The sequence below is a fragment of the Cynocephalus volans genome, chromosome 5 (assembly GCF_027409185.1).
Source record: "Cynocephalus volans isolate mCynVol1 chromosome 5, mCynVol1.pri, whole genome shotgun sequence".
NCBI lineage: Eukaryota > Metazoa > Chordata > Mammalia > Dermoptera > Cynocephalidae > Cynocephalus > Cynocephalus volans.
The window spans coordinates 34285665-34298835 of NC_084464.1; the positions used below are offsets into that span (position 1 = coordinate 34285665).

Sequence of the window (13171 nt, forward strand, 5' to 3'; positions counted from 1 at the left end):
TCTTTTTGGGCAGCTGGTTGGTATGGGGACCCGAACCCTTGACCTTGGTGTTGGTGAACATGGTGCTCCAACTAACTGAGCTAACTGGCCAGCCCCTCCAGTCTCTTTTTGACTCCTGCCTGCCTCATTCCCTACATCTAGTCAAGGCCTATTAATGTTCTTATGTCCCATATCCTTCGCTTTTTTTCTCTTGGCAGAGCCCTCTTTGATTTTTTTTTAGAGTGTTATAAAAATATTTCAACTTGCTTCCGGACCTTTACTTTTTTCTCTACCAGTCCCACACTCCCATACTTCCCCCATGACATCCCAAACTAAATTAGTATTTCTATTTTTCAATTCTGGACCTATTGCTCTCTTGTACTAAAATTTACTGGTTTCCTGTTGCCTAGCAGAATAAGTATAAACTCTCCAAATTGGCATAAATAATCCTCAACAATTCATAAATGATCCTTGGCAGGTTTTCCCCATTTATTACCCTATAGTAGTGTGTTTAGCATGTAATAATGAGAGCTATTAAATGTCTCTTAGAAAAATGAGTGTTTCTTACATTTCGGCCAAACTTGATTATTTACTGATACCTCATAATGTTGTATATATTAACATCTCAGCTCCTTTTGCTCAGGGTGTAGGAGATATCTACATTATAAAATGATTTGAAATTAATTGGCAGGAATGCTGTTTTCCTATTCTTGCTCATCAATATCCCATAGAGCCTTCAAGATTCCATCACAAAACCATCATGATTGCACCACTCCAGGAAAAACTTCCTAGTTCTCACTTCCAGAAGTCTCCTAGCTGTCCTTTGCTTCACTGTTTAGCATCACCTAATTATACTGACTTTTCTCTGCCACAGAGTGTAGCAATTTGCATGTTTATGTAACCCTCTCTTTCTCCACAACTTGAGAGCAAACTCCTGGAAGACCGATTTTTCTTACCTCTCTTTTAGTCCTTGTTGTGCCCATGAGGAGATTTACTAATCTAAGGGATCAGTGAATTTCAATGGTTTTTGTTTGTTTGTTTCTGTTTTGTAAGCACTGCTGTTGTGCTTGCTACAGCAGGGCTGTTTTTTCAAATGTAATCTTAGGTGGGAACCCCTAGAAGAAGAAATATAAACCGACTCACTGTGATTGGAAAGGGAGTGATTTCTATATTCTTCTAAAATACCCTCTTCTCCTATACCCCTTGCTGACTGTACAGCACACCTATGGCTCTGCTCAGTCTTGTCTGAAAACTTCAGTATTCAGTTTATATGTCTCGCTGCTCAGTGGTTTACCAGAAGTCTTAAATTTGTGCTTGGAATAAATGCTTTATAAGAGAGGAGTACATGAAGTCGCATGTGGGCTAGTGGTGAACTTACATTGCATGCAATTGCATTATCCATTTATTGCCAAATTTCACCCTTTGTAAATACCATCTTCTCTGTTGGAGGTGTCTAGAAACTGACTAAAAGGAAGTTAAATGGGTAACATAATAAGATTAGATGTTTTCAGCAATAGATGACTCAAAAATAAAGTACAATGGTTTTTTTTTTTTTTCTGTATTCTCTTGCCTTTTAAAAGAAGGCTGAGATATGAGAGATGACATTTGTATAAATTCAGGAGGAAAAGGAAGGGTTGGTAGGTTAGTTTGGGGCAGAGTATTCTGTTGCATTCTGAAAGGTTTGGGTCATCACAGCTAGATGCAGGGGCAGGATTCAGAAAAAAATAACTCTGGCTATGAGGGAAGATATTGGTTTTGCTGAGGAGTGTTCCTGCAAGTATGGGGAAACTTTCTTTGAAAAGAGGTAGGTAGAAATTGTCTTGAATTCTGATCTGAATGGTGCTAAGTTCTGCTTGTTTCTAGAGCTATAGCAACTCAATTGGTAAGGGCAAAGAATACTCCGAATACAAAGGAAATGTCAGGAAAAGAAGAAAGAAGAGAAAAGGGAAATGAAAGGAGAACATGACATGATTTTTGCTTTTAGTGTATAAAAATTAAGGTAGATTTAAGTCTCCACCAAGTAATAGCATCTTATCCTTTATACCCAAGTCTTTCACTCATGTTCCCTCTTCTTGTCTTTCCTTCCTTCCCTCTCTTCCCTCCTCTTTATTCCACCCCCCACTTTTTCATTTATGTCTAATCAGGATGTTGAGTAGGTTGTCTCCCATTGTCTGTTGTCGAGAGATCCCTGCTAAAGTCCACAAGCTTCTGTGAAAATAGCCTGGAAATACCACTGCCTTCTAAGGAGAACTAGCAATGAGATTAGCTCTCATTCCAGGCTGTTTAGAGGCAGTCGAACAAGCTGAGCTGCCCTCATCCAAGCACCTCTCTCTAGACTCAATAAATAGAAGATTAGGAATTTGAGGAAGGGGTTATAATTCAGTGGCCCAGTAGAAAATGACTGTGAGGCCGACTCTCTCAGATAATTGTTGATAGAGATAATTACTCACTGGGTTTAAAAGAAGGGAATAATGGCGTCTTACTCCTCAGGTGAATTTCTGCTAACAAATCCACTTTCTGATACACTCTGTGTCTATGTGAACAGGAGGAGAAGAGACTTAGTAGAGACCCCAGGAAGGGGCAGCAGTGATCCTGTACTATTGCTGCTGCATTGCTTGGAGTGGTTATGATGCATGAGATTTCTGGGGTCAGCTGGCAGATAGCTGACCTTGGGCCAATTTTCTTCAATAAGGTGCCTGCAGGGTGAGGGAACAGCAGCAGTGGCTGTGGAAAACACTATAGATGGCAGAGCCGTGGGGTGGATAGGAATCTCGAGCCAGAGCATTTCCCCCATTAAGAAACTACAGTGAGATAGGTGTCACCACTGGTGAGTGTTCTGGAAAATTACAAGTGCACCCCACAAAAAAGACACTGCCACTCAGGGGGCATTCAAGGTTAGTCACTGACAACAAAGAGAAGGTAGCACTATGTACGTCAGTGATGCCACAGCTTTTCCCTGTCTCCTAATCCTCTGTCCCATTCCAACATAGCCAGAGGACTGAAGACCTAGAAGAGGGTGGGGGAAGGAACTCTGCAGGAACTAACCATATCTGCTTTCCCTGTCTCTTGAGCCACCACAGGCAGAGAGAAAAATGTTAAAAAATTTGAATACGAGATGGAGTTGAAATTGACTTGCTAGACCCAGAGTGACTAGAACACATAAAACATGTTCACAACGATGCTGAGGAGATGGGAAGTGCATGGTGGAAGATGGCTGTTAGAGAAAGACAAAGCCATTTCATGTTTGCATTCTAACACTTATCAGACCATTCAGTAAACCTCATGCTGTTTGAGGGCACTGCAGTTTCAGACTTGTGTTGTCTGTCATAACACTATGAAAGTCAGCTGATAGAGTGTGGCTGGTTGCATAAAGAATCCTGAGAACTTGATCTTCTTTGTAGCATGACTAGCAAGATTAATTGTGTGCTAACTCTTTGATTCTAATAACTTGACCCACAATAATTGACTGTGATTCTAAAGTAAGCTGTTAATTATCCTATTTGCAAGGCTAGTTCTGTTATTTGTGACAAATTTTGGTAGGAACTTCTCGATGGAAGTGACAGATTTTCTTTCAATTTTCTATTAAATGAATATAAGAAACTGACAAATTGTTTTTTCAGATTTTGACATCTTAAAAGAGTCAGTTTTATTTTTTTAAAGAGGAGACCCATTACACTCAAGCATGCATTAAAAAGCTATGAAACCAGAAGAAGCTTGCCATGGGATGGATCATTAAGAACCATCTCAGAAATAGATGGAATGGATGTGGGCTTAGCAGTTGCTGTCATGGATGATTCGGCACTTCAGGAGCTTGAGATAATTGTCAATCTTATGTGAATCTCTGCGTAGGCAGTGGAGTAGGTTATAGAAAGCAAAAAGGCGAGAGTCTTCATCAGCCATCTGCAGGGAAGGAAGTCCTGACCAGACAGAGTAGACCTCATTTTCTTTGATTCCAGGATGAACCTAATCATCAAAAAGATAGTGACTTATTATTCATATTATTAGTATTTGCATATTCATGTTCTTCTAATTATTGAATTAATATTTGGGAAAGATATAGGGATATGAAATTTTAGTCAATGGCATGGATTTTAATAGATCCGGGCCAGTATATCAGAAATCTATTAGGAATCTAATAACTAGAAGCAGAATGCATGTACAAGTTTTTCTGACATGTAAAGTAATCACTGATGAAGTATGTTTTTGCAGGAGTAGATCAACAGAGAACCAGAGAGTTCTATTTGAATACAGACATGGATTTGATCAAGGGACCTTGGAGGAGCTAGCTTCAGTTCTCTAATTTATGTAACTATTTTATTTCCTGAATCTTGTCCCTAATGCACCCTTTTGTACTTTATTTCTTCTGACAGTTTACTTTTTTTCACACTTTGAACCAAATCCATTCTCCATGTAGTGTAAGTACCAAAAACTTTAGAAACGATAAGGATTGTACTTGATGTTTTAAGGTACAGGTAATCTAGTGATGCTTGAGACTAAGAAGATCTGTTGAAGTAGTCGGGAGACTTTCATTCCGCCCAAAACAGATATACCCCATCCAAATTTCTATGAGAAAGAGCTGATTTTTTTTGCGGGGGGGTGTTCCTGGGGTAGGATGCTCTGGAAAAAGCACCTGTAAGAAGCGGGTGCTGGCAGCAACCTCTTATGGTGAGGGCTGTGTGGTAGGGTTGGAAGCATGACTGTGATAACAAAAAGATGCTGAGCTACGTGAAGAGGGGGCATCATATATCTTCATGCTTTATTAGCCTTTGCAAACTGAGATTCCCAGAGATCTTGGAGACTAAGTAACCACCTTGGCAATATTAGGGATGTCAGATATTTTGGAAAGCCACTAGGTACAAATCTGGGATCATCGTTAACCCTAACTCGCTAAACTTTTTCCTATTAAGTAAGAATATTTTTTTAAGTCTGAGATTCCTTATTATTGGAAGTTAGAGTATGTGTGTATTTTTTGCCTTGCTTTATGTTTGTATTTTATTTTTGTATTTTGTATTTATTTATTTTGTATTTTTGGTGCTTGAGCCCTAAGACAAAATTTACCGTGCCAGGGATAATAATATGAACAGGAATAAAAAAGTAAATAAGTGGTAGAAAAAAACAACAGAAAATGAAGTATTATAGAGCAAATTAGTGACCTCAGAAAGTAGGCTCCCAGTGATGAAGAAATTAACTTGAAAATCAAGGTGTTTATTTCACACATTCCAGGGTTAAAATGTGTTTTATGTTTGTCTGGATATATTCTTCTCCCATGAAAATGACAAAAATGACACATGATAATGTATACTTAGCACACAAAAAGATAAATATCAAATTGCTTCTGTTCTTATTCCTATAATCATATATTTTTCTTTAGATGATGATACATCATTTCTGAGAGCTTCAGAAAGCTCTTTAGATGTTATCTCACTAATGTTGAAATTATTCCATCAGAATGGAGTTTATATATTGCAAATACTGACTCAACCCAAAGATGACATATTATTTGAGGAGATTAAATGCAATGATATGAGTTTTGATTTTGGAGCCCCAAGCAAAACAAAATTTAGGACGAGGTGACTTTCTATAATTACAAAGTAAAGAACATTCCAGAAAAGATACACTCCTTTCTTTTGTGACTCCCTGAAATCTCATGCTTGTAGGACAACATTGATGCCATGGCCTCATCTTTTCAATCTCCTTCCCTCCCTGAGAAGTAGATGCAGCAGTTGGGGATATGCAGGAATGGGGAACTTTCCAATCTCATTTGGATTTTCTCCTTATTTCTCTCCCACTCTTGTCCTCTGGTGAGGGAGAAAAGAGAAAGAATCTGACCAGAATTTCAATAGCAGGTGTCCTGGAATACTTTGGATTAAACATTTATCTTGCATATTCTATTCTTTTCCTTGGTTTTCTTTCCCTTGAAAATTTTTAATATCTGTCCCCAAGAAGGGGCAAGCCTTTGGTGGATTTGTGTATAGCATAAGGAAGGCTGCACCTGTCATATGTCACAGTAGGATTCTAAGATTCATTTACATTAGAATCTGTTGCTATGCATGATGAGGCTTTTGCTTTGTTTAATAGTAGTCAAGAATATAACATGCCTAAGTTTCATTGTTGCAAACTTAGATTTCTCATTACAGAGGTCACCTCTTCCACTAATGAGAAAAACAGAGAAGGATCAGGAAGCAGCTCACCTGGCCGACTATCTTCTCCATGCCCTCGAGAAGTCGTTTGTTTTGTTCCTCAATCTCTATGGCTCTTGATAGGATGGCATCGGGGGCTTCTTGCATACCACGCACTTCTTTGACGAGATGGTACAGAGGGTCGTTCCAGGAGCGCAACACCCTGAGTACCAGGTTCAGAAGGTCTTCGTACTAAACAGCCATACAGAACAATTGCATTAAAATAAGCAAACTATAATGGTGTTAGTTACATGTGATTTTTGCTCAAAGAGGCTGAACTAAAACATCTCTTTGTTATTCCAACATGCTTGTAAAAATATTGTGTAGGTGACAGAAGTTGTAGAAATGTAAAATTAAACTATTGGCCAACATTTTGCTATGATTAGAAAAAATAATTTGGCTTACTTAAATAACTTTTTAAAATGAAAGTTCTAGTTGACCACATGAGTTTTGTTTCTCCTCTGAAATTCTACCATTGGCTCACTCAGTGAGATCTTTTATATTTGATCTCTTTGTTTGTCTATGGGGAGAAACTAAAGTTTTGCTGGAACAGGGTGCGTGTAATATCTGACTCAGGAGAGAGAGAGATTCAACCAGTGTCAGTGACAAGGGGCTCAGATCAGATCATTTTCACCCAAGGATTCATTCATGCTAATGAATGAAATCGTTCATCGATATATAGTCACTTGCAGTTTGGAGTTTTATTTTAGGATGTTGGAACAAAGAGACAACAAAGAAGACATGGCATGCACGGGCATGCCTGCCTTAATTCACACGACCCCCCCCTACCCCATGCTGCTAGCAGAGCAGTCGATTTTGTTGGTGTTCGCAGGTGAATGAAAAGGCACAGCATTTTCTTTAATAAGAGCATCCATGGAATTCACAATGGCGATTTGGCCCTCTAAGTTATGTTTACTACGAGGATTGTACACGAAACTCCAAATAGCCGATTACCTCTGATTTAAAACACTTGCTCTGTTGATGTCCATGAACTAATCTAGTGATAAAGAACATGAAGAGGAGAGGAGAAATGAATGGACATTGTAATGGACACAGGTACCAGGACATGAAGGGAAGGAGCTGTGAAGGGTGCAGGCAGTAAAGTGGACGGTGGGATGGTTTTGCTGGGAGGAGTGTGGCACAGCGATTCAGGGAGAGGGCTCAGAAACGGATGGAACCCAGACTCCCTGCTCACTAGCCATGTCCATACCCTCTCTGAGCCTCTGTTTTTTCATCACAGTGAGTACAACAAAGGTACCTTGTGCTGTAGGATTTGGGGAGGACTAAATACAATAATGCACATAAAGATTTTTGAGAAATGTCTGGCAAGGTTGTAGTTCTCAATACATGTTATTTCCTCCTCTTCATCCTCCTTCTCTTATTATTATTATCATAATTATTATTAATGAGCATAAAGAACAGATAGAATGCTGGTGCCACTAATAAAATTGTGAAGGGAGAACAGACTGTATTTGTGGGGGGGTATGTATGTATGTGAATATGTTTGTCTTAAATCATGTTAAGACTATGGTTATGGCAGGAATTCAGAAACGGGAGTATTAACAGTAAAAAATGGGAGCTGAGATAAATGATTGGGGCTTGAGATGCAGACTTGGTTGTCATCAGAACAGAAGCGATAGTTGCAGCTGGGAGAAGCAAAATATAATATTTTTCAGGAATTGCTTGTGGGGAGGGGCTACTTTTAATTAAGAAGCAGGAGAGGGCAGAGGCGTCAGTGAGGAATGAAGAAGCAGGTGTCAGAGACGCAGAAGCAGAACTAGAAGGAGAGCCTTGAACGTCCAGAAGAGATGGCGCCCACCGGTGCAGTGGTTAGTAATGTAAAACACTTCTGGGAGTCACTAGTGACATGTCATACCTAAAACTGCATTTGTTTTTCTTACATATATGCGAATGTGCATCTATTTACCCATGGAGGTCAATTCAGTTCAAACTCTCATACAGCATAATAGGTATGATCCTAGGTACAAGGCATTGGTGAATAATGTCATCTGCGTGGGCAATTTATAAGTGCGCTATTTAGTTTGCTGCTACTATCTTTCCTTAGCATTTGAACTTACTCAGAATTCATCAGCTACATAATGTAATTTTTCTTTGATTGCTTATTCTTCCTCCATTTTTCTCTGCATGTGTAATTACCAGCACCTATTACAATTCCTCTACTAACCTACAGCATGGTAATACCAGAGAACTGCCTCAGTTGTTTTGGTGAAAAACCTGGATAATAGACTCACATGGATCTGCTGGGCTTGCTCCTTGTCTTCTGGTGTAGAGAGGGAGGAAGTGTGGCAGCTGTTGATGGCTTTGGTGATGAAGCCCCGGCCCTGGGCGTACCGTTTATCCTGGAAATGAGGAAGCAAACTTAATTAGCTAGGGCTGCTTGGGCATTGAATAAATGAACCCACTACCAGAATAGTAATACATTGGCTAGGTGGGTACTTGTTTAAAAATCAGAGCTACATAAAAATTGAAACTAAAGAATTAAGAAAGTAACATTTTTGCCTATTTTGCTTTTCAATATTTCTATAAAGTCATTTTTTTTTTCATATAACTTTCCTAAATTCCAACCTCTTCTCTTTTTTGGGATTCCCTTGTTGTTTACTTTCATCCTGCTCCCAAGTTACTATTTGAAAAGCAAACACTAAAAATAGCAAAAATATGAAACAGTAAATGTTTTATTAAGTATCATCTTTCTTCAGTATTTGAGCCAAATGCCACAGTGCATATGTATCTGTATTTAGCCATTACATCTCTTGTTGACTGTGGGTCCAAACTGATATGCTTCCCCTAATAGGCATTATAAAATTATCATTTTTCTTTGACTAACTCTGAGTCCATACACCTGAACCTTACCAAGTTCACCATAAATACAGAATAAAACTTTGGTGATCATGACAAGATGTCAGAAAAATAGGTGGTAAGATTTTAGGAAATATAAAACAATGAAATGAGAATAAGAATGGAAAAAAATTAGTTAACACATAGACAAAGAAAAACTAAGCTTTAGCCATAGTTGTGAAAGTTTAAAGAGATTTATTAGGAAGACTTGGAAGATAAGAGATGGCTAGTCAAAAATGGAGGATTAAAAAAAAAAAAAACCACTAATAAATAGAAAGAACTATATGTAGGTTATTACAAACATTGAGCCGTGTTCTGTATGGAGGCCCTTTGATGTACTGAAGCTCTCATCTATTGTCTGCTCCTTGACTGACCTAGAGGTGTTAACACACAACTTTCTGAGGACTTTAACCAGAAGGCTAGTACTTGGTTCTAATTCTGAACCAGCCCCTCCATTGTAATTGTAAACCTATACACTGGAAATCTTAGAAAAATGAGTCCTAACATTTTGGGGTTTCTGAAAAGCTATTATTATTATTCCCAATATGGATTCAGCTTAGTTTACTTCTATTTAATTCATGCATTTACTGCAGCTCATTCTTCATTTATTGGCTCTCTGCAGGGTGCTAAGTGAGGAATACCTGTGGGGTCTGCCCCCCATGCAAGAACAAAAATCAACACTCAGCCCCACCTAAAAGCGCTCTATGTCAGGTGTTTAAATTTTCTCTACTTTTTACAAACAGTGAATTAAAGAAAAAATTTAAAAACATATTACATTCTTTGTGAATTTAAGATCTCCTGGAACTGTCCCTTTCTTCTTGTTGCACATGCAATTAACTGATGTCTTCTTTTACCTATTAAGGTATATTACTTGAAATTTGGTCTCAGGAGGTCTTCTCATTTCAAGTGTAGTGTAAGCCCAGTCGTTCCCTTGAAGACTCCTTCAGGGAAGAAGCAAGAAGTGTGGTACTTACAAATTCGTTGAATATTTCTGAGGAGAGGTTGTGGATGTAGTGAGACAGGATGACTGCACGGTCAAACAGGTCTCGGAGGGACACCTGGCAGTTGACAGCCCCACTGGGACAAATGGGCAGGGAGGCCACACTCTTGCACAGGAGCAGGTTTGACACCAGCAGTAGAAGCAGCAGGAGTGACTCTGCTTAAATGAGAACACGAGCCACTCTGAGATGATCTATTCAGCTGAGGTTATCGAAAGCCATCCTGCCAGGGAAGCCTTATCTCTCCCCACTGCCCTCAGGCGCATGATTTGGTGCTATGGGGGAAGAATCAACATATTCCACTGTGTAAATTTAGATATATAATTATATTTGCTCAGATATATAGTTTGAGAAGTGAGTGACCCCCTACATTTTTGAAATGCTCCCAGAAGTGCTTCTGTACTTTGCAAACATTTGGAGCTTAAATTAATTCTGAGCCAGGATGGTTAGGTCATTTTCTTAAGATAGTTTAATGCCTTGGGAGTTTCTGCAAATTTTCAACAGTTGGGTTTTCCAGGAGTTTGTAATTTTTAACTAAATGTTGTCTGATATTTGCATTCTAGACACTTCTATGACGAGAACAGCACCGTCGATCTGTTTGCTTTTACTTTCATGCCTGATAAGAATAAAGACATAATTGTTTGATTGCTCAAACTGAATATGAGGAGAATCCTATCACAAGGGTGATGCTGTAGCCTGGACATGCTAACTCACCATAAAATCTCATGTATTTGCTTGACACTTTGCCAAAAGTTTTACATTTTTTTCCCCAGATTTGAGCTTCCCAATAAGCCTGTGAGATAGGCTGAGCTTTCGTAATTATCATCAAATTATATTGATGAAACAGATGGCTTAGGGAGATTAAGTGATTTTCCCCAAGTCCTATGGTAGCAGGTGAGGGAGGCAGGATGCCAAGACTGTGGTCCTTGCACTTCACCTTGGTGCACTGCACACACTTGTGGGCTCTCAGTCTGCATCTGTGTAACAGGGACCACATCGGCAGTCGTGATGGCTCAGTGTTTACAGAGGTTGTTGCCATGGCTTGTAAAGAACCACACTTTGCTTTTGATTACATAATAACAGGGGCCCTAGGAAGCTTGATTTCGTCCTCTTTTCCTGCTCTACCTATAAACATTCACTTTTAAAATTTTTGATAATACTCAGAAGAGGTTCTGTCCTCAATTTGCTATCTCAGCAGATGGACAGATACAGATATTTAACATAAGGAGAGAAACGACATGTAGCTACCAAATTAAAATCACTTTTTAGCTTCAGTGACACTACTCCAAAAGAATATCTGATATAAAAATGTGCTTATCAGAAAACTAAGTTCCAGAGACCTTTCAATAAATGCAATTTGGAAATGTCCAAGATAAAACTAGGCAAATGCTGAAGATTTGTGTGTGAAAAAGATACCTAAGCTGAAATACTTAAAAAGACCTAGTAATTGTGTAGTATAGAACGTAACTAAAACCTTCAGCTGCAAAATCAAAAATATTAACGTTGTGAGATGATTTGTAGCACAGACTTTTAATTTTCTAAAAACGTGATGCTTCTCAAGAGTTTATTTTGCACATGTTATAGTCATACAATGTAACTGAATGGATATTTTACCTACATGTGCAAATGAATGGTGCTTTGCACATAGAGAAATTGAAATAGCAGCTCTAGGAAATTCATACTGGATAGATGTTCTTTAACTCTCAGTACATTATATATACATTTATCATTTGAGGGATTTTCACAGTCTAAGATGAGACAAAATAGACAGATGTTTTTGTTCTTTGTTTCATAAAACAAATTTTATGGTTGCTACTAATTTATTTTTCTTGCAAATGTCACCAAGAAAGTAAAGGTGATTAGTTGTTACTAGACTGTTTTTCCTTTTGAAATGTAATTTGGTTTGAAACAAATTGACAAAGCAGTCTAAGAGACAATTCTTCTATCATTGTCTATATCACAGCCTCAGAATTAAAAGTTTCTTCAGGTTGATCCAAGTTGGCCAATCCACATAAGAGTCCTGGGAACTGCATAGTGTTAATTTCTGTCTTCTGGAGTTGTGACAAATTGGACCCATGGACTTTTCTGGTTTTACTCTAGTGCAGAGTTTCTGAGTTTCAGTGTTATTGGCATCTTGAGCTGCATAATTCCTTGTTCCGGGAGCTGTCCTGTGCATTGTAGGATGTTTAGCAGCATCCCTGACCTACACCCATCAGACACCAGTAACAACCTTCCCCTCCTCCCCTGCCTCAATTAAGACAACCCCAAACATCTCCATACATTGCCACATGCTTCCAGGAGAAAGGGCATTGTCCTGTTTGAGAACCACAATTGTGCCCTTGTTCAATTGTTTCTCAAGCAATGACTACATCATTCTTCTAAGACCTAGAAACCTGAAACCTCTTGTTATTAGCTAAAATTTTACATTAATCCCCCCCCCCCAGAAGTGTTGGTAAAGCCAACAGCTCAGTAAGTCGTTGCACATACCTTTCAGTGGTGGCCCTTTGCTGTCCATGCTGGTGATGATGGCGGATAAAGCACTTCACCAGAGATCTGGAAGTCCCACAGCTTTCTCTTTCCCAGATATTGGCTTAATAAACCTTTGACATCTTCATGAATATATTTAATCAGGCATGCTCTTCCTTTTTTCCTGGTTATTTCCGTCATTGAGATTACCCCCATAATTTCAAACATCAAATGGTATTTTATTTCTTATTCATATTCAGGAAGACATACTGGCCAGAGACGAACATTCTAAGAAGGATTTTGATTAATTAGAACAAAAGGAAATGAGAGAATGATGAAGGTAAGATCTGGAGACTAGTTTGGGTTAGAGGATCTGTAAAACTACAGAAGTCTTTTACTTTAAAATTTACCTTTATGTCTCTGCAGATTCTTGACTACATAACATTATATTTCACTTAGGTAATAGCCTCATGTATTATCAGTTATAAAATTTCTTATTCAAAATTGCTAAGCAAAGTAAAGATTTCAAAATTTACACACTGTATACCAGGAGAGATGGAGTAAGGATTGCGAAAGTAGGATTTTCAGTTTCCCGTTAACGTTTTCATTAAATTTACTTCATTTTTTTCTTGTTTTTACACATTGTGTTTTGTTTATTTAAAAATAACATATATCTGTACGGTACTTTGTTTT

General features: G+C 38.5%; 1 protein-coding gene across 1 annotated transcript; it reads right to left on the minus strand.

The window, feature by feature from the left end:
• Window positions 1-3750: 3750 nt before the first annotated feature.
• Window positions 3751-12527, minus strand: PRL (prolactin). The gene is made up of 5 exons (XM_063097912.1): window positions 12500-12527; window positions 9989-10170; window positions 8411-8518; window positions 6171-6350; window positions 3751-3942 (listed from the first exon to the last, which is right to left on the minus strand). The coding sequence occupies exons 1-5, from the start codon at window positions 12525-12527 to the stop codon at window positions 3751-3753; spliced, it is 690 nt and encodes a 229-aa protein (XP_062953982.1).
• Between the last annotated feature and the right edge of the window lie 644 nt (window positions 12528-13171).

Coding starts and splice junctions, on each gene's coding strand:
- PRL (XM_063097912.1), bottom strand. CDS start 12,527: ATGGACAGCAAAGGGCCACCACTGAAAG. Junction 8,519..9,988: donor CAGAAATATTCAACGAATTT/GTAAGTACCACA, acceptor CCTCATTTCCAG/GATAAACGGTACGCCCAGGG. Junction 6,351..8,410: donor AGCAAGCCCAGCAGATCCAT/GTGAGTCTATTA, acceptor ATGGCTGTTTAG/TACGAAGACCTTCTGAACCT.